The 24,884-nt window shown below is 48.1% G+C and overlaps 1 protein-coding gene and 2 pseudogenes across 1 annotated transcript; 2 read left to right on the top strand and 1 right to left on the bottom strand.

Moving 5' to 3' along the window:
• The first annotated feature begins 9,303 nt into the window (after positions 1-9,303).
• CDRT15L2 (CMT1A duplicated region transcript 15 like 2) lies at positions 9,304-10,387 on the top strand. The gene is given in 4 exon segments (XM_030924254.1): positions 9,304-9,448; positions 9,451-9,567; positions 9,709-9,915; positions 9,918-10,387. Coding segments are annotated over 4 exon segments (831 nt in total). The 3' UTR covers positions 10,280-10,387.
• A 3,195-nt stretch (positions 10,388-13,582) lies between these two features.
• Positions 13,583-23,301, bottom strand: LOC115894945 (annotated as a pseudogene).
• Positions 23,302-23,453: 152 nt separating this feature from the next.
• LOC115894944 lies at positions 23,454-24,489 on the top strand (annotated as a pseudogene).
• The last annotated feature ends 395 nt before the right edge of the window (positions 24,490-24,884 follow it).

The raw sequence follows: 24,884 nt of genomic DNA, 5'->3' as shown, positions 1-24,884 counted from the left end.
CACCTTGTTAACCAGGCTGATCTCGAACTGCTGACCTCAGGTGATCCGCCCGCCTCGGCCTCCAAAAGAGCTGGGATTGCCGGCGTGAACCGCTGTGCTCGGTCTTATTTTATTTTTTTAGAGACAGGGTCTTCCCATATTGCCCAGGCTAGTCTCAAGCTCTTGAGCGCAAGGGATTGGCCTTCCAAAGTGCTAGGATTACAGGCCTGACCCACCACACCCAGCCTCGGGTGCCTTCTAGGAGCTGGAATAGACTCGGCAGGGCTCAGTGGCTCACGCCTGTAATCCCAGCACTTTAGGAGGCCGAGGTGTTCGAGACCAGCCTGACCAACATGGAGAAACCCTGTCTCTAATAAAAATATAAAATTCCCTGGGCGTGGTCGCACATGCCTGTTACAAAGGAAAGCAATTTAGTATTCTCCTAATTAATCTTGGGTGCTATACTTCTTTTATGTTTCTTTAGTAAAACAAAATCTTTCTTTTTTCTTTTTCTTTTTTTTTTTTGAGACCGGAGTCTTGCTCCCAGGCTGGAGTGCTGTAGCTCGATCTTGGCTCACTTCAACCTCCACCAACCTGGGTTCAAATGATTCTCCTGCTTCAGGCTCCCGAGTAGCTGGGATTAGGGGAGCCTGCCACCACACCAGGCTGATTTTTATATTTTTAGTAGAGACAGGGTTTCACCATATTGGCCAGGTTGGTCTTGAACTCCGGACCTCAGGCGATTTGCCTCAGCCTCCCAAAGTGCTGGGATTACAGGCATGAGCCACGATGCCCAGCTGTAAAATAAAATCTTAAATCAGCGTTTTCCTTTTTATTTTGAAACGGAGTCTCACTCTGTGAGTTCGAGACCAGCCTAGGCAGTATAGCGGAATCCCGTCTCTACCAATGGGAAAAAAATAAAAAATGAGCGGGGCGTGGTGGCACCATCTGTAGTCACAGCTACGCGGGAGGGTGAACAGGCTGATCGCTTGAGCCAGTGAGCTTTGATCGCCCCACGGCACCCCAGCCTGGGAGACAGAGTGAGATCTTGACTCTTAACAACATTTTTTTAGGGAGGAAGGTATAAAATTGACATAAAATGTACCTTTACCTTTTTTTTTTTTCTTTGAGATGGAGTCTCCCTCTGTCGCCCAGGCTGGAGTGCAATGGCATGATTTCAGCTCTGTAACCTCTGCCTCCCAGGTTCAAGCAATCCTCGAGCCTCAGCCTCCTGAGTAGCTGGGATTACAGGCGCCCACCACCACACTGGCTAATTTGTAATTTTTGTATTTTTAATAGAGACGGGGTTTCACCATGTTGGCCAGGCTGGACTTGAACTCCTGACCTCGTGATCTGCCCGCCTCGGCCTCCCAAAGTGCTGGGATTACAGGCATGAACCACCATGCCGGGCCTTCCCATCTGTATTTCTTTGGTGAATGTCTGTCACACCTTTTGCCCATTTATCTTTTAAATTAAAAAAAGCTTTACTGTGGTATAGTTGATATATAATAAACTGCATATTTATAATGTACAGTTTGATAAGTTCTGACATTTATATCACCCACGAAACAATAAGCACCAGTAAGATAATGAGCATATACATCATCCGCAAGTTTTCTCATGCTCCTTTATAATTCCTCCCTCTGCTCTTTCCCCCACACCCCATTCCCAGGCAGCTACTATCTGCACTCTGTCACTCTATATTAGTTATATTTTTTGTAATTTTATACCAAGGGAATCATACCATATGTCCTCTTTTTTGTCTGTGGTTTTTTGTTTTTTTTTTTTCTGAGACGGAGTCTCACTCTGTCACCCAGTCTGTTGTGTAGTGGCATGATCTCAGCCCACTGCAACCTCCGCCTCCCGGGTTCAAGCGATTCTTCTGCCTCAGCCCCCCAAGTAACTGGGACTATAGGCTTGCACACCACTCAGCTAATTTTTGTATGTTTAGTGAAGACGGTTTCCCCATGTTGGCCAGGCTGGTCTCGAACTCCTGATCACACGTGATCCACTCACCTCAGCCTACCAAAGTCCTGGGATTACAGGCGTGAGGCATCGTGCTTGGCCTCTTTTTTTTTTTTTTCTTGAGATTCAGTCTTGCTCTGTTGCCCAGGCTGGAGTGCGGTGGTGCAATCTTGGCTCACTACAACCTCCGCCTCCTGCATTCAAGTGATTCTTCTGCCTCAGCCTCCTGAGTAGCCGGGATTACAGGCGTGCACCACCACACCCGGCTAATTTTTTGTATTTGTAGTAGAGATGGGGTTTCACCATGTCGGTCAGGCTGATCTTGAGCTCCTAACCTCAAGCGATCTGTCTGCCTCGGCCTCCTAAAGTCCTGGTTTATAGGCATGAACCACCACACCTGCCCTTTTGTCTGCTTTCATTCAGCATATTTTGAGATTCAGCTGTGTTGTAGCATGTATCAGTAGTTCATTGCTTTCATTGCTAAGTAATATTCCTCTTTGGAAAACAATATGGAGATTTCTCAAAGAACTAAAGGTAGATCTACCATTCAGTCCAGCAATCCCACTACTGGTTATCTGCCCAAAGGAAAGTAAGTTGTTATATCAGAAAGAAACCTGCATGCATATGTTTATCACAGCACAACTCACAATTGCAAAGATAAGGAACCAATCCAAGTGCCCATCAATTGATTTTCAATAAATCAATGTCCATCGTCATCTTCAATGAAGAAAATATGGTATATACACACCATGGAATACTACTCAGCCATAAAAAAGAATGAAATAATAGGGAGTTTTTTTGTCTTTTGTTTGTTTTTGTTTTGAGACGGAGTCTTGCTCTGTCGCCCAGGCTGGAGTGCAGGGACGTGATCTCGGGTCACTGCAACCTCCGCCACCTGGGTTGAAGCAATTCTTCTATCTTGGCCTCCCGAGTAGCTGGGACTACAGGCGCACGCCACACGCCCAGCTAATTTTTGTATTTTTAGTAGAAACAGGGTTTCACTGTATTGGTCAGGCTAGTCTCAAACTCCTGACCTCAGGTGATGCACCCATCTCAGCCTCCTAAAGTGCTGGGATTACAGGTGTGAGCCACCATGCCCAGGATGAAATAATGTTTTTTTGCAGCAACTTGGCTGGAACTGAAGGCCATTGTCTAAGTGAAGTAGCTCAGGAGTGGAAAACTAAATACCATGTATTCTCTCTTATAAGTGGAAAGTAGGCTAGGGGTGTGCAAAGGCATACAGAGTGGTAAAATGGACATTGGCGACTCAGATGGGAGAGGGTGGGAGGAGGGTGAAAGATGAAAAACTACATATTGAGTGCAATGCACAATCCTTGGGTGACAATTGCACTAAAATCTCAGACTCCACCGCTATTCAACTCATCCATGTAACCAAAAACCACTTGTACCCCAAAAGCTATTGAAATAAAAATACATAACTATAGTACTAATCATTATTATATTCAGTTGTTTTGGCTATATCCTAATTTGTTTATCCAACTTTACCTGTTGGATTTATGTTGTTTCTGGGTTTTGGCTATTACCAATAAAGCTGTTATGGAAATTTATATGCATGTCTTTGGATAGAAACCTTTTTTTTTTTTTTTTTTTTTTTTGAGATGAAGTCTTGCTCTGTCACCCAGGCTGGAGTGCAGTGGCGCAATCTCGGCTCACTGCCAGCTCCGCCTCCTGGGTTCACACCATTCTCCTGTCTCAGCCTCCCGAGTAGCTGGGACTACAGGTGCCCGCCACCATGCCCGGCTAATTTTTTTTGTATTTTTAGTAGAGACGAGTTAGTTAGTTAGTTAGTTAGTTAGTTAGTTAGTTAGTTAGTTAGACGAGTTAGTTAGTTAGTTAGTTAGTTAGTTTTAGTTAGTCAGGATGGTCTCGATCTCCTGACCTCGTGATCTGCCTGCCTTGGCCTCCCAAAGTGCTGGGATTACAGGCATGAGTCACCGTACCCAGCTGGATATAAACTTTCTTTACTCTTGGGTAAATACTAGGAGTGGAAGAGTTGGATCATATGCGTGCTTTTTTGTTTTGTTTTGTTTTTTGAGACGGAGTTCTGCGCTGTCAGCCAGCTGGAGTGCAGTGGTGCGATCTCAGCTCACTGCAACCTCTGCCTCCTGGGTTCAAGCAATTCTCCTGCCTCAGCCTCCTGAGTAACTGGGATTACAGACGCGTGCCACCACATCCAGCTAATTTTTTGTATTTTTAGTAGAGATGGGGTTTCCCAGTGTTAGCCAAGATGGTCACATGTTTAGCTTTTTAAGGAACTGCCAAACTATCTTTAAAAGGGATTGTACCATGTGCCTTCACACCAGTTGTATGAGAGTTCCAATTCCTCCTTATTTTTGCCAACTGTTGGTGTGATCAGTCATTTTAATTTTATTCATTCTAGTCAATGTAGTGTTGTAGTGTCTCATTTTGGTTTCAATTTGCATTTTCCTAATGACTAATAAGATTGAGCATCTCTTCATGTCCTGTTTTCTGCCTGCACATCTTGTTTGCTCAAGTGTTTATTGAAACCTTTTGTCTATTGTGTTAGTTTCTTACTGCTGTTGTAACAAATTTCTACAAATTTAGTGACTTACAGCAGCACAAATTTTATAATAAGCACAATTTTATAATCAAGCCGTTGTGTCAGTTACCTTATTGAAAAGCTAGAAAATGGCTGGGCACAATACTCCCATCTGTACCCCTAGCTACTCTGGAGGCTGAGGTGGGAGGATCATCTGAGCCTGGGAGGTTGAGGCTACAGTGAGCTGCGATCATGTCACTGCACTCCAGCCTGGGCAACAGAACAAGACCCTGTCTCAAAAAAAAAATTGGAAAGAGAGATGGGTGGGGAAATAAAAGGAAGGAAGGAAGGAAGGAAGGAAGGAAAAGGAAGGAGGAGAAGGAAGGAAGGGAGGGAGGAAGGAAAAGGAAGGAAGGGAGGGAGGAAGGAAGGAAGGAAGGAAGGAAGGAAGGAAGGAAGGAAGGAAGGAAGGAAGGAAGGAAGGAAGGAAGGAAGGAAGGAAGGAAGGAAGGGAGGGAGGAAGGAAAAAGGAAGGAAGGGAGGGAGGAAGGAAAGGAAGGAAGGAAGGGAGGGAGGAAGGGAGGAAAAGAAAAAGTGGAGCCAACAGGGATCTGAGGTAAGTTTATACTTAGGGAGCCTCCCAAAGTATAAACTGTGAGAGCCTCTCAAAGTTTATACTTTTGGAGGTCAAGAGATTGAGACCATCCTGGCCAACATGGTGAAACCCCTGTCTCTACTAAAAATACAAAAATTAGCTGGGCGTGGTGGTGCATGCCTGTAATCCCAGCTACTCAGGAAACTGAGGCAGGAAAATCGCTTGAACCCCGGGGGCGAAGGTTGCAGTGAGCGGAGATCACACCTCTGCACTCCAGCTTGGGCGGCTACGTGAGACTCCGTCTTAAAACAAACAAACAAACAAACAAAAGAATAAAACAAAAACTGAGCCTCAGCCAAGACCTAGCCCAGACAGTAAATTGGCAGGGCTGGGAGTTTCTGTCACATCAGCAGTCAGATGTCTTAAAACCAGAGTCTACCCAGAGTATATACATCTTGTGTCTTTGCCTTCGCCTTATTTTCAGTTTATGCTAAAAAAGAAAAAGAATCCCAGCACTCTGGGAGGCTGAGGTGGGAGGATTGCTTGAGCCCAGGAGTTTGAGGCTGCAGTGAGCCGTGACAGCACCAGTGCACTCCGGTCTGGGTGATGGAGGGAGACCCTGTCTCCAAAAAACTAAAGAAAAACCTGTCACGCTACTGACCAATAATGGAGGCTCCCAAAGCGTAAACTGGCCTGAGAGCCCTGTTTGTTCTTCCTGCTACCCTGCCCACTCTGCCCCCACCCCGTTCCGAGACTGGACCATGCCATGAAGGAAGCCCCTCGGTTACAGCCTCCCCCACCCCATCAACCACGCTGCTGAGGACATGGGAAAGAATGAGAAGCCAGAGGGAGGCGGTTGCTTGCAGGAGGTTTAGCGTAAAGGAAATAGGAATGGTAATGGGAAATTGAAGATAGCAGTTAAAAAGAGCCGTCATTCAAGAATGACACCCCTGATGCCACCTGTGCTGCCCCCCACCTGACAGAAATGGACCGAGAAGGCTGCTAGAGTGGATATGAAAAGGCAATTAACATTTTCAGAAGGAGTGGCCTTCTATGATGTAACCTTGTCATAATGAGGTTGCAGGGAAGAGACAGGAAGTTTCCAGTCATGATCACAAGGATAGTATTTCCTGTTGGAGTGATTTTTTTGGTTTGTTTTTATGAACATCCTGCATTAGTTTGCAAAACATTTTACATTTGAGGAAACCCAAAACTCATTTTGCCTGAAGAGTTATATTCATTCATCGTTAAATCTATAAAATTACAAATATAAATATGTGTCTGCTTTACACTCTTCACAAAATATTGTGTGTCTAGACCTGATTTTCATAGGCTTGTTCTCTCAGAATTAGGAAGCCAAAAAAATAAGAAAAAAAAAAAAACTGGTGAGAGTCAGATGGTTCATAGTCTTTTTGAAAAACCAGTAGCCATGTGCATTTTACTTAAAATAACTTTCCTTTTACCTCACCAAAGTACACCATGGTAGGTTATGTCTTTCCCTCTCTCTCTGCCTCTCTCCTCCCCCGTCCCCCTACACACAACTTTTAGACTCAAGGGGTACACATGTAGGTTTGTTACAGTGGTATATTGTGTGATGCTCAGGTTTGGGGTACAGTTGATCCCATCACCCAGGTAGTGAGCATAGTACCTAATGGTTAGCTTTTCAGGCCCTGTTCCCCCTGCCTTCCTCACCCCTTTTGGAGTTCCCGGTGTTTATTGTTCCTATCTTTGTGTCTCTATGTACTCACTATTAAGCTCCCATTTATGAGAAAGCATGGTAAGGTTTTCTGTTCCTGCATTGGTCACTTAGAATGATGGCCTCCACCAGGTGCGGTGGCTCACATCTGTAATCCCAGCGCTTTGGGAGGCCGAGGCGGGCAGATCATGAGGTCAGGAGATGGAGACTATCCTGGCTAACTTGGTGAAACCCTGTCTCTACTTAAAAATACAAAAAAATTAGCCAGACGTGGTGGCGGGTGCCTGTAGTCCCAGCTACTCAGGAGGCTGAGGCAGGAGAATGGCGTAAACCTGGAAGGCGGAGCTTGCAGTGAGCTGAAATCACACCACTGCATTCCAGCCTGGGTGACAGAGCGAGACTCTATCTCAAAAAAAAAAAAAAAAAAGAATAATGGCCTCCAGCAGTGTCCATCCTGTTGCAGAGGATATGGTTTCCTTCTTTTTTATGGCTGTGTAGTATTCCATGGTGTGTATCTACCATATTTTCTTTATCCATTCCACCATCGATGGGCCTCTAGGTTGATTCCATATTTTTGCTATTGTGAATAATGTGATGAATACACAAATGCATGTCTCTTTTTGGTAGAATTTTCCTTTGAGTACGTACCGAGTAATTAGATTGCTAGGTTGAATGGTAACTCTGTTTGAGGTTCTTTGAGAAATCTCGAAACTGCTTCCCACAGTGGCTGAACTAATTTACATTCCCAATAGTGTATAAGTGTTCCCTCTGCTCCACAGCCTCGCCAGCAGCTGTTATTTTTTGACTTTTTAATAGTAGCCGCTCTGACTGGTATGAGATGGTATGGTATCTCAATGAAGTTTAGATTTGCATTTCTCTAATGGTTAGTGATGATCAGAATTGTTTCTGTGTTTGTTGGCCACTTGTGTGTCCTCTTTTGAGAAGTGCCTGTTCATGCTCTTTACCCATTTGTTAATGGGTTTTTTTTTTTTTTTTTGCTTGTTGATTTAAGTTTTCTTTATCAATTCTGGATATTAAATACACAGTTTGCAAATATTTTCTCTCATTCTGAAAGTTTTCTGTTGACTCCACTGATAGTTTCTTTTGCTGTGCAGAAGCTCTTTAGTTTAGTTAGATCCCACTTGTCAATTTTTGGTTTTATTGCAGTTGCTTTTGGGGACTTAGCCAAAAATTATTTGGCAAGGCCAATGTCAAGAATGGTATTTCCTAGGTTTTATTCTAGGATTTTTATATTTTGAGGTCTTCCATTTAAATCTTCAGTTAATTTTTAGGTCAGATGTGGTGGCTCACACCTGTAATCCCAGCACTTTGGGAGGCCAAAGCGAGTGGATCACAAGGTCAGGAGATTGAGACCATCCTGGCTAACACGGTGAAACCCCATCAGTACTAAAAATACAAGAAATTAGCCGGGACCGGGCACAGTGACTCACGCCTGCACTCCCAACACTCTGGGAGGCTGAGGCGGGTGGATCACAAGGTCAGGAGATCGAGACCATCCTGGATAACATGGTGAAACCCCATCTCTACTAAAAATACAAAAAAATTTAGCCAGGCTTGGTGGCGTGGCAGGAGAATGGCGTGAACCTGGGAGGTAGAGCTTGCAGTGCGCCGAGATCAGGCCAGTGCACTCCAGCCTGGGGGACAGAGCGAGACTCCATCTCAAAAAAAAAAAAAAAAGAAAGAAAATATTTTTGTGTAGCTATATAATTTGTGTGGTTTTTTGTTTGTTTGAGACAGGGTCTCACTGTCACCCAGACTGGAGGGCAGTGGCGCATCACAGCTCACTGTAGCCTTGATCTCTTGAACTCCAGAGAAGCTCCCACCTCACTCAGGAGGACGTCAGTCCTCCAGGCAGATATCAGGCCCCAGGTGGACTCTGGACTTAAGGTGTACACCAGGCCCCAAGTTGACAACCAGGCCCAGATGAACAACAAGGTCCTAGTCGGACAGCAGGCCCATGTTGAACACCACACTTAGGTGGACATTTGGCCACAGACAGACACCACGCCTTAGGTAGATACGTAGGCTCTAGGTGGGCATCAGACCCAAGGTACACACCCAGTCCCCAGGTGATCACCAGACTCCAGGTGGACACAAGGCCTTAGGTGAACAACATGACCCAGTAGGCCATCAGGCCCCAGCTGGATACAGTCCCCAGGAGAACACAAGGCCCCAAGAGGGACATAGGCCCAAGGCAACATCAGGCCCTAGGTGGACATCAGGCCTGAGGAGGACATCCGGCCCCCAGTGAACATCAGGCACAGGTGTCCAAGCAGGCCCTGGGTGAACATAACAGTGTCTAGGTAAGGAGTTGTCCTGGGGGGAGGGCGAGTAGTCAGCAGCCCAGTGGAGTCCTGAGTAGGTCTCATGGAAGGAAGGGGCCGAGGGGACAGAACCTTAAAGAAGCGACCTCACTTCCTTGATGACACATCCAAACAGAACTTAGAACTCTGGTAACCAGGCGCCCAGATCCTAGGGTCAGCCCCGTAACCAGCTCACTTGGTGGGAGACGCTCGAGAGAGCAAGATGTTCTCGTGTTGCTTCCCCACTTCCAGAGGCTGCTGCTTCAGGAATGGAGGGAGTGAGAGCCTTTTCCGATGATGCCGAAGAAGGCTCATCCCTCACCCCAGACACCTGTGGCCCTTTGTAAGAAGGCGCACCCAGGTACCACAGGGCAGCCGGGGCAGGCCCTCCCAGGCCAGGCCACACCAGAGATCCCATCGGGGCTGCATCTGCACATTGTCCCTGTCCAGGAGGAGATTCGGGAGCCCATGGAGGTGCAGGCACAAGGTGAGGTGGCCTGCAGTCTGGAAGACTTTGTGGGGTCGGTGTTTAGAGGCTGGAACTCCTTTAAAATCAGGGAGGTTGTTTCTGTGTTTGGAAATTCCAGTGGAAAGTGACTGACGCTGGTGACCCTTTCTCCTTTTTCAGCTCCTGGTCCATATGCAGAAATAGGAGCACTTCCAGCACCAGCTGTTGAGCCAGAGCCAGTATGGGAAGAGCCCCCTCCAGAGACAGTGCTGGAGCTGGAGGCAGCTCCGGCCAAGGACCAGCCCAACGAGGAGCTGCCTGAAATCACGGCACCTACTGTAGCCACTAGCCTTAGTCCTGAAGTTGAACATGTGGCAAGAGAGGAGGCGACAGAGAGGGGGTGACCAGCACGGCCCAAGCCAGCAGCTCCCATGCTGCCCCTAGTCCTGGGCATGGTGGCAACCATGGAGGTAGAGAGCCTGGGCTCCTCTACGTCACTGGAGAGAGGCTTGTGTCATTCATTAGAGCTGCAGTCCTGCTGCTGCAGGGCATGTTTCTTCTACTGCTGCTGGTGGGGTCTATCTGTGTGCAGGAGGTGCTGGAGAGCATGAAGAGAAGGCTGGGAGGAAGAATTCCAGCAGCTCCTCCTGCACTCAGAGGCGGCCTCCTCCTTCTCCAGGCACGGATGTCTGTCTGCAACTGGGCATCCAGGCTGTTTACCCCTGAGGTGCTGCCCAGGATGGGCTCTTAAAAGGCCGGCAGGGGGTGAGGGGACCAGGAGGCTCCAAAGGGTACAGCAAGCAAAGCTTTTAAAGACAGCCCTTGTGCCCCAGGATCTCCGTGCCACCACCTGCCCTAGCATTTATTATTACTGTTAGAATTACAAGTTGATGAAACTACATTTCAATAAAGTTTGATTTATGAAACTTCGTGCCTTTTTGAACTCCCTAATGTTAGATGGTGTTTTTGAGGTGATCCTGAAAATCTCTGATAGTTGTGTCTTTTGTTGTGGTTGTTTGTGTGATTGAATTACCATCGAGTCAACTGCTACTGGAAACCTTTCAGGTTTGGCTTTTAGAAGACCTTGACCAGCCGGGCACGGTGGCTCATGCCTGTAATCCCAGCACTTTGGGAGGCGGAGGCGGGTGGATCACAAGGTCACGAGATCGAGACCATCCTGGCTAACATGGTGAAACCCCATCTCTACTAAAAATACAAAAAAAAAAAAAAAAAAAACTAGCTGACGTGGTGGCAGGTGCCTGTAGTCCCAGCTACTCGGGAGGCTGAGGCAGGAGAATGGCATGAATCCGGGAGGCAGAGCATGCAGTGAGCCGAGATCGTGTCACTGCACTCCGGCCTGGGAGACAGAGCAAGGGACAGTCTCAAAAAAAAAAAAAAAAAAGACCTTGACCTACTCTTGCCTGTTTTGACTCTCTGGTTTATTGTGGAAAGAGAGATGATGTAGGCTCACGTCTCCGGCAGATCAATCACCTTTTGCCATCAAGGATTTGACATCACAGTTTCCAAGAATTATGTGTGCAAGTTGACATGGTACTTTAGCTAATCTGGGTGTCAAAACAGAATACCATAGACTAGGTGGCATAGGAAATTGATTTCTCACAGTTCTGGAGATGGTAAAATCCAAGGTCAAATGGTCAGGAGATTCCATGTCTGCAGAGGGCTGGCTTCCTGGTTCATAGACAGCCATCTTTTACGGTGTCCTTACATGACAGAAGGGATGAGGGAGCTCTCTGCAGTCCCTTTGATAGGGGCACCAATTCCATTCATGAGGTCCCTGCCTTCATGAACTTATTCACCTCCCAAGGTCCCACCTCCAAATACCATCACATGGAATTAGAATTCGACACATGAATTTGAGGAGGACAGTAACATTTGCTTTACAGAATCAGGTCTCCCCGAGCCATATGCACTCACAGGAAATCTATAATCATCTGTTAAGTATTTGCTGGTCCCTTCTGGGTTTAGGGAATTTTTTTTCTTTAAGAAAAATGATCTTTCATGTGATCCATGGTTTATTCATAGAAAACCACTGTGAGTTCACACACTTGCTAAAAAGAAGGGTAATTGTGATACAAAAATGACAGTGACCTCTCTCTCTCTCTCTCATTTTAACCAACCCATTGGGCTGAGACGTTGTAGGGGCCCTTGGCTGGGCAGTAGGACTTGTGTAGCCACAAACGGCAAATACATCTTTTTGGTCAGTTTGGAGTAGAAAAGGTGACAGTTTGTCAACGAAAGAAAAGGTAAAGCAGATGGAGAAGTTCTTAGTTCACATTCTAGCTATACCACCCCTTCCCTATGAAACCCCACCCCCAACTCAGGAACTAGGACATAAAAGAGTAAACACCAAGGCACTGGCAACCAACTGACTCTTCTGGATGCCCTTGCTGTCTCCTACAACAGTTCCAGGCTGAGCATAGGGGCCAGGAAGGTGGCAGGACACGATGATTCCCTGTGGGGGTCAGCCAGGGCTAAGACAGGGCTGCTCACTAGGGCTAGAAATTAGGAAGGAGAGGCTCAGTGCAGACCAGCCCTAGCCTCCAAGTCAGCAAGCAATGAGACTGTGACAAAAGCAGGCAGAGGAAGCCTGAGGTAGAAAGGCAGGGGAAGAAAGCAAGTACGGGGCGAGAAGAGAACTGTGCAGCGAAAGCAGCCGATCTGATGGCAGAGGGAGACGGGTGCTTAGAAGCTCATTTGGGGAGAGAATGAATAGAGGAGGCACAGAGATGGGGAACAGACATTTAGCGGGTGAGAGAGATTTAACACGAATGAGAAGAGAAATCTCGCACAAAGGACACATTCATGCAGATCCTCAACGATGAACACACAGTCATCCCTACATGTAGAAATACGCTCAGTTACACATAGAAAACCACAGATGCATGGAGAGCAAGCATACACACAGACACATATTTCTACACATGTGCTCATGTGTGCCCAGATACACACACACTAAACATGCAAAACATGACAGCATTTACACATAGATATGCATCCTCACATGTACGCAAATGTTACATCCTCACACAGAGACCCACAGTCCAGTGTGCACATATCCACACAGGTACGCAGCCATAGAACTGACATAGATACACATAAACATACACATACAGACACATACAGACAGGCATGCGCAGATTTATCTATGCACATAGACACATGTACTCAGTCATACAGATACACACACTCTCTGACACAAAGGTGACCAGTGTAGATGAATATTGTGAGCTCAGTGGCTTTGCAGACCTCCATCTTTTCCCTGCGCTTGTTTCAAAGCTGCTCAGCAGACTCCTGGCGAGGCTGTGTGAGGCAGGGGCAGGAGCTTCAGAGTCCTCACAGCTTTGTGAGGCAAAAGTCTAAGTCCAGTCCTGGCCTCTGCCGTTCACCCACACCTGGGCTATTAATGCCCTGTCTGCAGGCGAGAGATTTTGCATAGACTAGTCTTGGGATATTTTCTAACTGACCATTTTTCTCCTTGGCACCCCCACTATCCCACTGGGAAGGGCATACACTCTGCAAGGGAAACCTGAGAAATGGCTGTGAGTCTCCTCAGACAATAAGCATATCCTCCACCCACAGCTACCTCAAGGTCCCATCAAATCAGAACCAGGATTATAAATACTTATGACTTTACAGTAATTGGCAACACATATACTATAGTATTTACAGTATCATAAATGCATCTGTTTCTCTGAGCAGTCTCTGAGCTGGAACAGTGTTCTGTGTTTGCCAAGGGAGACAGGGCCAATGCCCAGGACACGCAGGACGTAGGGGCAGAAGGTGGCGTATCATGGGGTTTCTGGTCGATCTGCAGGGCCCAGCTTCTCCATGAACAGTGGGCTGTAGTGACAAGCTTGCCAAGACAGGCATATCGACTGGAGTTGGACTCTCCCCATCCTTAGCCCTATGGTCCTTTGGCCTCAGCCACAAGTGCTCAGAGTCCTGTTAGGGTGGACAAATGTTTCAGTTTTTTTTGCCTGACCTGATACTTTCTGGGGACCCAGGCTGCAGGGCCGGTGAGCTACCTGCTTTCTCAGCCAAAGGGCTCGCAAACCAGCAGCATCAGCTTTTTCTTGCCTTTGTAGATCTGTTTGAGATTGTCGATGAACTGGGCAAATTGCAGGTAGCCATCCTGGGGCAGCAGGAAGGTCTGCCGAGCCTTGCTTAGAAACTCCATAAACTCCATACCGGCAATGGCTGATGTGTGTTAGGTGTAGTGTGTGGTGTTGATGTAAGCATTGATGGTGGCATCAGCAACTGGCGCAATGGAGCTCTGTCAGTGGAGATGAGCTTTCCAGAGCTGCGGCAGCCTGGGATGCCGACCAGGCCAAGTGCAGTCACCACGCAACCTCGCACACAGGATGTCTGAAAGCACCATGGCAATGTGCACACTCTTCACCACCAGGGGGATGAGCACTGCCAGCTCATTCTTTCCCAGAGAGTGGCTGAGGGCACAAACTCAGAGCACGTCATTGATGGCTGGGTGGGTATCCTGGTTAAGAGCCAGGTTAAGATGGCTCATGGCCAATGAGGCCAGCTTGAAGGCACGGAGCTGCAGCCACGGAGCTGCACGTAGCAGGCAATGGGGAACAGCTGGGAATGGGCCGTGCCACCGGCAGCAGCCTCAGTGGCAATCTAGCAGGCGGCCTCAAAGGCAATGTGGTCTTTCTCAGAGTGTAAGGGCTGACAGGGCACAGCTCTGTGGATGCTTCACAGCACACTGCAGGGCCAGCGTGCAAGCACAGCTAGCCAGTTCCTCCCGCTGTGGATAGTCAAGACTGAGGCGCAGGATAGTGGTGTGGGATACGGCTGTGGCAGCTACAATACTAGTAGCCTCAGTAGGGGTGAAGAGTGTGTCCCAGCTCCGCAAGATGCTCACTGGGGCCCACACACCCAGGGAGAGCCTGAGCTCAGCCGTGGCCATCTGGGTCCTGATTCAGGTCTGCCCAGATTACTGTGTGGGGTTTGAACTTGGCCAGCAGAGATGAGTGCTCCCTCTTCCTCAGCAACCTTGAGATGGTCTGAGGCAAACCAGGGCAAGAGAAGCATGCCAGATGGCCAGACCCTGCTTGGGGTCTCTTCCTATCCCTTCCTTCCCCAGGCCAGAGGGTTGAAGGTTTCTGCAGGTGCTCTTAGCCCCTCACAAGGATGGAGCAGTGGAGCCTGGGGTTTGCTGGCCCCAAGGCCAGGGTGGCAGATCTGCCAGGGGTTCTAGCTGAAGTGGGGCCTCTCAGGGTAGAGTCTTGTGCTGGGGCTTTGGGCTTTAGAAAGGGTCATGATCCTCCAAGGTGTCTAGGGTCTCCCACAAGCATGGACAGGGACGGGGACAAAACCACCAGGCCCACTACCTCCCAAGGGTGCACTTGAGTATTGGCAGTTGAAAATTCATTCTCTTAGACATGTCTCCGATGTGAGGGTCAAAGTGCTGCTGACATCAGCATATGGTTGGTTAAAGCAGTGAGGACAGAACTTGGGCTGGCTGAACAGAGGCCATCTTCTCCCACCATCAGCCCCCTCCTTTCTTAGGCCATCAGGAATAGGAATATGAGAGCTCCATGGATTCGTTGTCCCATCTCAAGAGTAGGGCATAGAAACTCCTTTCCCCTGGGGGTAAAGGGAGGTGGGAGATACCCACTTCTGTAGCACGGGTCACCAAGCATCGTACCATCTCTCGGGGTCTCCAGTTAAGGGTTGATAAGGTCACCACCTGTAGCCCAGATTCCAGCGCCACGTTGAGCAGGGTGCTGTCAGTACTACTGTTAGTGGGAGTAGCAATCTTGAACGCATTTTCAGCCAGTTTGAAGATGAGGGAGGAAGAACAAATGTGCCTCTGCATTGCTTCCAGAATTGTTCAGAGCCTCAAAGTGTCTCCTTTGGCAGCAGTCAGCATGGTGGAGGCCAGTGGAGGCCTGGCATGGTGGAGGCCAGTTCCCACCGCTTTGATTCCAAGTGTCCAAGTGGGAACCAGGAAGGATAACGGCTGGGCACCGGAGACACCATATGGTGAGGGAAGGATGTGTTGCCTGCACAACCTGAGTTTTCTAAAACAGGTAACCTTGTGACATGTAAGGCTAATTTATAGACCGGGTCTGGATCATGAGACAGCAGAGCTGAGAACAAATACTGGCAGAAGTATGCATGGAAATGCTCTCTCGGTGGATGACTTCTCCCAGATTGCTGAAAGGGCCCCCTTCCAGCAGCAAGATGCTCTATTTTTGGAGAGTTTGCACTAAGTCTTCATCCAGTTTCGGCTCTTGGAGTTGGCTGAGGAGCTGCTCCTCATTACCGCACACCTCGTCCTATGGGTAGGAGCCTTCAGGCATTACCCTCTGTGACCCAGGCCCATGGATGCAGCTTCCAGGGCCAATGACAAGTAGGACTCACTGCTGTTTGGGGAGCCTACAGCCACAGGTACATGTTGGTACACAGGGGGTCTGCTTTCATTCATATCTAGATAATCGTCATCATTCAGGAGGCAGGCCTCAGTCAAAGTGAGAAACAGGCAGTCAGTGGGATCCAGGGGGTGGCCCACCCAGCCCTCCAGGTTTGTGATGGTTGTGGTTCCTCTCTGCAACACCTCTTTCTTCTGATGCTTGTAGATTTTCAGTTGCCACTGCCTGCTGCAACCTCAGAGTACTAATAATGGCCACTGTGAGTCTGAGGGCTCTTTTGGATAACCATGGGAATGTGGAGCATCAACCCCAGCACAGGCTGTGGCACATGCTCAAACCACAGTGAGTGGCCTTGGGAATTAAACACCAGTCTTGGCCAGGCGCAGTGGCTCACGCCTGTAATTCCAGCACTTTGGGAGGCCCAGGTGAACGGATCATAAGGTCAGGAGATCAAGACCATCCTGGCCGACATGGTGAAATCCCTTCTGTACTAAAAATACAAAAACTTTGCTGGGCATGGTGGCGGGCGCCTGTAGTCCCAGGTACTCAGTAGGCTGAGGCAAAAAAATGGCGTGAACCCAGGAGGTGGAGCTTGCAGTGAGCTGAGATGGCACCACTGCACTCTAGCCTGGCGGCAGAGTGAGACTCCATCTCCAAAAAAAATACAAAAATTAGCTGGGCATGGCGGCACGTGCCTGTAATCCCAGCTACTCAGGAGACTGAAGCAGGAGAATCACTTGAACCCGGGAGGCAGAGGTTGCAGTGAGACCAGATTGGGCCACTGCACTCTAGTCTGGCAACAGAGCTACTAGACTCTGTCTCAAAAAAAAAAAAAAAAAAAAATCGCACAGATCCCTGAAAATATGATTATGTACATTTTCTTTTTCGTTTTGTTTTGTTTTGGCTCGGTTTTTTGAGACGAAGTTTTGCTCTTGCACCCAGCCAGGAGCAATGGCGCGTTCTCGGCTCACCTGCAACATCGACTTCTCAGGTTGAAGCGATTCTCCCACCTCAGCCTTTCAACCAAGTAGCTGGGATTACAGGTGCGTGCCACCAATGCCCGGCTACTTCTCTTTTTTTTGAGATGGAGCTTCGCTCTTGTCACCCAGGTGGAGTGCAATGGTACGTTCTCGGCTCACTGCAACATCTGACTCCTAGCTTCAAGTAATTCTCCCACCTCAGCCTCCCAAGTAGCTGGGATTACAGGTGCCCGCCACCACGCCTGGCTAATTTTTTTGTATTTTTAGTAGAAACGAGGTTTCATTATGTTAGCCAGGCTGGTCTCCAACTCCTGACCTCAAGTGATCCATCTGGCTCGGCCTCCCAAAGTGCTGGGATTAAAGCATGAGCCACTGTGCCCAGCCTGATTATATATATTTTCAATAAACATATATGAAAATGGCCTCAGACCTTTTAATAATTAGAAGACCAAAATAAATAAAAATGTAATAACATTACCCACTAACCAGAATATAGAAAAGAAAGACTGACAAAATCAGGTGTTGCAAAGGACATCTAATTAGAATACTCTTAAACTTGTGGTTGGGTTGTATATTAGTCAAAAAAATCTTTGAAATTAAAAAAATTAATTGATAAATTGTGTGAATTTGTGGTGTACCACATTGTATATATATACACAGACATACACAGGCACACATTGTAGAATAGCTAAATCTGTGTATATTTATACACAGCCCCAGACATACATTGTAGAATGGCTAAATCAAGCCACCTAGCATATCAGTTACCTTAGATACTTATCTTTTCTTTTCTTTTTTTTTTTTTTGAGATGGAATCTCCCTCTGTCACCCAGGCTAGAGTGCAGTGGTGCGATCTCAGCTCACTGAAACTGCCGCCTCCTGGGTTCAAGCGATTCCCCTCCCTCAGCCTCCTGAGTAGCTGGGATTACAGGCACCCGCCTCCATGCCCGGCAATTTTTGTATTTTTAGTAGAGATGGGGGTTTCACCATCTTGGCCAGGCTGGTCTCAAACTCTTGACCTCGTGATCCACTCGCCTCACCCTCCCAAAGTGCTGGGATTACAGGCGTGAGCCACTGAGCCTGGCCAATACTTATCTTTTTGTGTGTGTGTGTGTGGTGAGAACATTTAAAATCTGTTGTCTTAGCAATTTCAAATATTACCACAATGTTATTAAGTATAGTCAACATGTTGCACAATAGAACTTTTGAGCTTTTTCCTTCCAGCTGAATTTTTTTTTTTTTTTTTTTTTTTTTTTTGAGATGGAGTCTCGCTCTGTCGCCCAAGCTGGAGTGCAGTGGCCGGATCTCAGCTCACTGCAAGCTCCGCCTCCCAGGTTCATGTCATTCTCCTGCCTCAGCCTCCCAGCCTCCCGAATAGCTGGGATTACAGGCGCCCGCCACCTCGCCCGGCTAGTTTTTTGTACTTTTTAGTAGAGACGGGGTTTCACCGTGTTAGCCAGGATGGTCTCGATCTCCTGACCTTGTGATCCGCCCGTCTCGGCCTCCCAAAGTGCTGGGATTACAGGCTTGAGCCACCACGCCCGGCCCCAACTGAAATTTTTAGTGACATGCATTGCATTTGAACATGTGCATTACTATGACCAAGCTATTTTATTTGTAGGTCTGTACTTAACTAAAATATACATGTGAACCAAAAGAAATTAACAAGAATATTCATAGTGGCTTTTTTGCCCCAAACTGGAAACAAACCAATGTCCATCCACAGTAGAACTGATAGATGTGCCGTAGTCATACCGAGCACTACCGAGCAGGGAAAAGAAATGAACTGCTTCATGAAACCACCTGAAAGAGTATCACAAACGTAATGCTGGGCCAAAGAAGCCACACACAAAACCATTCCTACTGAATGGCCCTCCATGCATCCATTTATGAAACAGGCAACACTAAGTGGGGCTGCTAAAAACCAGGTGACTCTTCGCTTTGGCAAGACAGATGGGCAGTGGTTAGGGAGCAGAACTTCAGGAGAGGGATTGCCAGATTGTTATTTTTATTTCATTTTCTTGGACTGTGTGGTGGCTACAAGCATGTCTCCACTTTGTGATAAATCAGAGTAGTAGAATAATAGGATTCCTGTGTATATTATACTTTAATAAATGTATTTGAATTCATTTTTGCCATTAGGACAAATAATATAAATTATAATAAATTTTTGCAATTTTAATATTATTTCTACTTGATGAAAAATAAGTCACCTGAAGGATTCCAAACTTGGGTATTTTAATATAGAACTTATGTGTGCAAATACATATTTCTAGAGATCCACAACTGTCTGATTAATGTCATTTGAGTGTAAAAAAGCAAAGTTATGTTGACAATTTGCTGACTCTCTAACCTTTTACTTGAAGTTAAGCTAATTATCCACATCCATCAATGAAACTGCATTCACGGAAGAGTCCAATCCACTGCATAAATGATAGGAACTTCAGAAAAGTCATTTCTTCTTCATTATTTATGCAAAAACATGAAATTTCTTAGAAACACAGTCCAGCAAACTCTCAGTTTAGTGTTGCTTCCATTGCTTTCTGTAGTCTTGTTACCAGAGAAGATTTTTATGTTCCAGAATTGCACAGAGGGAAGAACTGCCTATTATGGTTACCACTGTGGCCATTGAGAAAGGCACATGATTCCTAGGATCCCAGCAGTGATCCTCCCTGGAGGTGATGGGAATTAAGAGACCTGCTATGGAAATTGTGAGGGCTGAGTAAACAGTCTCTACAAAGCTTTCTCTGTGTCTGGTACTTGAAGTCCACAGGCAGTAAAAAAGGGAAGATTACAAAACAGACTGGGAGGGATTCCATGAGCAAGAGCTGGAACCCCATAAAAATAAAGTGAAACCCATGTTCATGAAGCTAAACACAGGCCAGTAACCCAGCAGTCAGAGAAACTAAAGGAAAAATCCAGGGAAAGGCAGAACAATTGCAGGCTCAGCCCCTGTTTCATGCCAATGAGGTAAGTCAGCAGATCAGCAACAAGTGTGTGTGTGTGTGTGTGTGTGTGTGTGTGTGTACGCACGTGCATCTGTAGTGGGAACGAGTCATGGCACCCTGGAGGGCTAATGGGAGGAGGAGGTGAGCAGGTGTGTGAAATCCAGCCCTGACACACAAACCTAGCACTTTACAGCCTAGCTGAGTCCCCTGCTAGGGAGGGGACCTGCCCTTTGCCCTTTGCTCCCAACCCTCAACCCTCTGTCCCCATCCTCCATCTGCAATGCCAGGACTGCCCTGGATGGGGAGGTCTGAGGTTAGGGAGCACCTGTGGATGTTCCAATAATGGCCATGGGTCCCATGGGGGGAGACAGTGACAAGGGTGACCCAGTGTCCTGGGTGCACATATGAGTAAGGCAGCCGGGCCCAGCCAGAGCAGTGACACACACATGTACACGTGTTCACCCACATACACATGCATGCTCACATGCACAAACACTGCACACATGCACATTGACACTTCAGAGGGTGAAGAGTGCTGACTCTGGGCCCAGCTGACCCAGGCAGGGGCCCATTGTGATGGGTGTCATGACCCCACAGTGTCATTGGTGCTGAGCACTCACCCACCTGCCCGCCTGCCCTCTCTATGTCTAGGGCTCTTGGAAACAAGACATAGAGGTGTCTGGTCCTGAGAAGAGGAAGTTTTGCTAAATGAGAGACACGGCTGACTCAGCCGACTCAAGTGAGTGTGACCTGCTCTGTTCCCTCCCTGCTGGCCTGGGGACAGTCAGTACCTGGTGGGCAGTGCTGGCCTCTGGGCAGGTGCCGAGGAGGGTCATCCCTGAGCACTCACCAGGTGCCTGTTCTGCACTGACCTGGTGGACTCTGCGGGGTGGGTGCTGTCCCCCAGTGCACCCATTCCACAGGTGAGGTGTCTAGGGTCAGAGAGGCGGTGACTGGCCAAGGGACCCAGACACGACCCCGGGCTGTGCTCTTAGCCCTGCCCTGTGCAAGCCCTGACTTCTGTGGCCTCCCTGCCCTAGATTCCAAATCCGCCCAGGGTTTTCCAGCCCCTGATGGGGCAGAGTCTGGCCATGGAAAAGCCATTGGGATAAACTCCTATGAGTGGGGTGGAGGGAGGTGGTGCTTGGTCCAAGTCTGTGCCCTAAGCTGAGTCCCTGCAGGAGGAGGTCTCACCAACTCAGACTTCATGTACGGTCACTGATGGTCTCCGTGGGTCCCACTGGACACATGGGGTCCCTTGTCTGGGAGTAGGGAGCCCTCTGCCTGTGGGCAGTTGTGGTAGGGGACCTTGAGCACTGTTGCTCTGGGGCCTGGGAAGTGGGGACCTGGTCAGGAAGGCCTAGTCACTGGGGGACTGGTCAGCGAGGACATGGTCAGTGGGGAATTGGCCATCGGGGCCTGGTCAGCAGAGGTTTGACCACTGGGGCTTAGTCAATGAAAACCTGGTCAGTGGGGACATGGTCAGCTGGAGCCTGGTCATCAGGGGCCTGATCAGTGAGGACCTAGTCAGAAGGCCTGGTCACTGGGAAAATGGTCAGTGAAAGCCTGGCCAGCTCGTTGCTGGGTGACCTCAGGCATGGGGTTTGTCCTTAGAGCCTCCCTGCCTCCATCCGTAGCAGATATGAGTCATGGCACCTTGGAAGGCTACTGGGAGGAGGAGGTGAGAAGGTGTGTGGAATCGGACCCTGCCACTCACATCTAGCATTTTAGTCTAGCTGAATTCCCCCTAATGAGGGGCCTTGCCCTGTGCCCTCTATCCCCTAGCTCCAATCTCCATCTTCAGGACAGCCCTGGGTAGGGAGGCCTGAGGTTGGGGAGGACCCATGGATGTTCTGATGCTGGCCACAGGCCTCAAGGGAAGGTGACACTGATGAGGACTTGATGAGGACTTGGGTGCATATGTAAGTAGGACAGCCAGCCCCGGCCAGAGAGGCTACTTGTGCACACACATGTTCACCCACATAAATGTTCATGCTCACCTGCACAAACACATTTTGACACCTTGGGGGCTGGAGGACGCTGACTCTGGGCCCTCTTGACCTGGGCAATGGCCCATTGTGATGGGTGCCATGACCCCACAATGTCACTGGTGCTTAGTGACTGCCCATCCGCCCACCTGCCCATCTCTGTGTTGTGCAGCACTTGGACACAAGACACACACAGGTGTCTGGTTCTATGCATAAATGACTTTTCTAAGTGAGAGACACAGCTGCCTCAGCAGACTCAGGTGAGTGACCTCTAGGCAGATGCCAAGGAGGGTCATCCCTGAGCACTCACCAGGTGCATGTTCTGCACTGACTAAGTGGACCGTCCTCTCCTTTGTCCTCACAGTGACTCTGTGAGGTGGGTGCTATCCCCAAATGTAGCCATTCCACAGGTGAGATGTGTAGAGTCAGAGAGGCGGTGACTGGCCCAGAGACCCAGATGTGACCCGGGCCGTGCACTCAACCCTATCCTTTGCTGTGCTGGACTTGAGCTTTGACCGCTGTGGCCTCCCTACTCTAGATTCCAAATCTTCCTGGAGTTCTGGACTTCAATGAGGCAGGGTCTGGTCCTGGAAGAGCCAGTGGGGCAGAGCCCCTGTGGGTGGGGTGGAGGGTGCGATTCTTGGTCCAAGTCTGGGCCCTAGGCTGGGTCCCCACAGGAGGAGGGCTCACCAACTCAGACTTCAGGTGCGGTCACTGATGGTTGCTGGACCTACTGGACACATGGGGTCCTTTGTCTGGGAGTGGAGCAGGGATCCCTCTGCCCTCAGGCAGTTGTGGAAAACAAAGGAGCCCTGGAGGGCTGCCTGGAGGGTGATGATCGTCCCTCCTGGTCAAAGGGGCTTGGGGACTGGAACCCTCCCACAGTGTCCCATTCTCTCTATCTGATCCTCTAGAGGCCTTATCCTCCCTTTGCCCCAAGTATTCCTGGCAGGGACGGTCCCCCCGGGTGTTCTCTAGGACTATGGCCCCAGAGTTCTCTTGTTCTTTCTTGATGACCCAGGAAAACAAAGTCCCCTCCTGTATTGACAGCTAGGAATTGTGGTGGCCGCCATCCTCCACCTGAGACGGGGTCTCCACGAGCACAGAGGCTGCTCTGGAGTCAATAGATCATCTTTTCCTCAAACCAAACTGCTTGGCTAGTGTTGTTCCTGAAGCGGCTTCACTGGCCAGAGTGAGTGAGAATTGGGGCAGAATGAAGCAGTCACCAGATGTCTTGCTTCCTACAGAAAACTGAGTATCTTCCTGGTTTCTGAACGATCCTAAGAGACATCCGGTCCCTGACTCCACCTGCCTCCAGGTGCCCAGAACAGCCCATCGTGGGCCCTTCACCCTCAACAAGTGGACATTGTTTGTCCTGCCGGGGCAGGTGTGTGTCCGCCTTGGGGTGTTCGGGGACAATGGGCCTCTCTGTCCAGGTCCCCATGTGCTCAAGTCCTCAGGAAGGAACCCACCAGTGGTTGGAGGACTCTAGAGATCCAGTCAGGGGTGGGGCCACTTAGTCTGGCCCCTTGTCATCTGGGAGGGGTGGTGAAATGGGGCTCACCAGACTGGAGTGTGTCTGGCAGTGCAGTGGGTATGGTTCGGCTGTGCTCTGGAGAGCATAAGAAGGAAAAGGATCTCTTGCATGAAAATTGCATGTTGCAGGAAGAAATTGCCTTGCTGAGACTGGAAATAGATACAATAAATAATCAGAACCAGCAAAAGGAAAAGAAATATTTTGAAGATATTGAGGTTGTGAAAGAAAAGAATGATAACCTTCAAAAAATTATAAAACTAATGAGGAAAAATTAACAAAAACAATACTGCAGTACAGTGGACAGCTGAACGATCTGACAGCTGAGAACAAAATACTCAATTCTGAACTGGAAAATGAGAAACACAACCAAGAAAGACTGGAAATAGAAATGGAATTATATCGTTGTAGACTGGCTGCTGCTCTACATGATTGTGATCAAAGTCAAACATCAAGAGACCTAAAACTTGATTTCCAGAGAACAAGACAAGAGTGGGTTCATTTACAGGACAAAATAAAGGTTGATATGTCTGACCTACAAGCTAAGACTGAGATTCTTTCTGAAAAACTTTCTAATGCTGAAAGTAAAATCAGCAGCCTACAAATTCAGCTCCATAACACAAGAGATGCTGATGAAAGAAAGAGTTTGAATTTGGAACGTTTGCAAAGAGACCTCAGTCAAACACACTGTGAGAAGAAAGAAACTGAACAAATGTACCAAACTGAACAAAGCAAACTGAAGAAATGCATTGCCAAGCAGGAATCTATAGAGGAGAGATTGTCTCAACTACAAAGTGAGAATACATTGCTTCGACAGCAACTTGATGATGCTCACAAGAGAGCTAACAGTCAGGAAAAGACAGTACTATCCAAGACCAATTTCATGCTTTTGCCAAAAATCTTTAAGCTGGGAGTGAAAAGAAGATTCTTTCACTACAAGAGAAGAACAAGGAGTTGAGAGATGAATATAGTCATTTACAAAAAAGAATGCATCAATGTGAGAAAGAGAAAGCACGAAGAAAAGTAAGTATTAAGAAAGATAAAATATTTTTCAATCTTCCTGATAGAAAATGTAAAGTCATATTTGGTTATGGCTAAATGGTGTATCTGTAGCAGGACAAGCTGCGGACAAAACCCCTCAGACACGGAGATAGTGAAGAGAGTGGCTTTAGTCAGCTGGGAGCATCGGCAGGCTAGCGTCGTAAAATTCGAGCTCGTCAGGTGCTCAACTTCTGTCCCTTTTAAGGACTCACAACTCTAAGGGGGTCCACATGAGAGGGTCGTAATTGATTGAGCAAGCTAGCGGGTATGTGACAGGGGCTGCAAGCCAGGGGGTATGTGACAGGGGCTGAGAGCACCACCAGCGGTCAGAGTGAAACAGAACAGAACAGGAGCTTTCACAATGTCTTTCCATACAATGTCTGGAATCTATAGATAACATCAGTTGCTAGGTCAGGGGTTGAATTTTAACTACCAGGTTTGGGTCAAGCAGG

This window comes from Rhinopithecus roxellana, chromosome 19 (assembly GCF_007565055.1).
Source record: "Rhinopithecus roxellana isolate Shanxi Qingling chromosome 19, ASM756505v1, whole genome shotgun sequence".
In the NCBI taxonomy this organism is placed as follows: domain Eukaryota; kingdom Metazoa; phylum Chordata; class Mammalia; order Primates; family Cercopithecidae; genus Rhinopithecus; species Rhinopithecus roxellana.
This window is presented reverse-complemented; position numbering and strand designations above follow the sequence as displayed.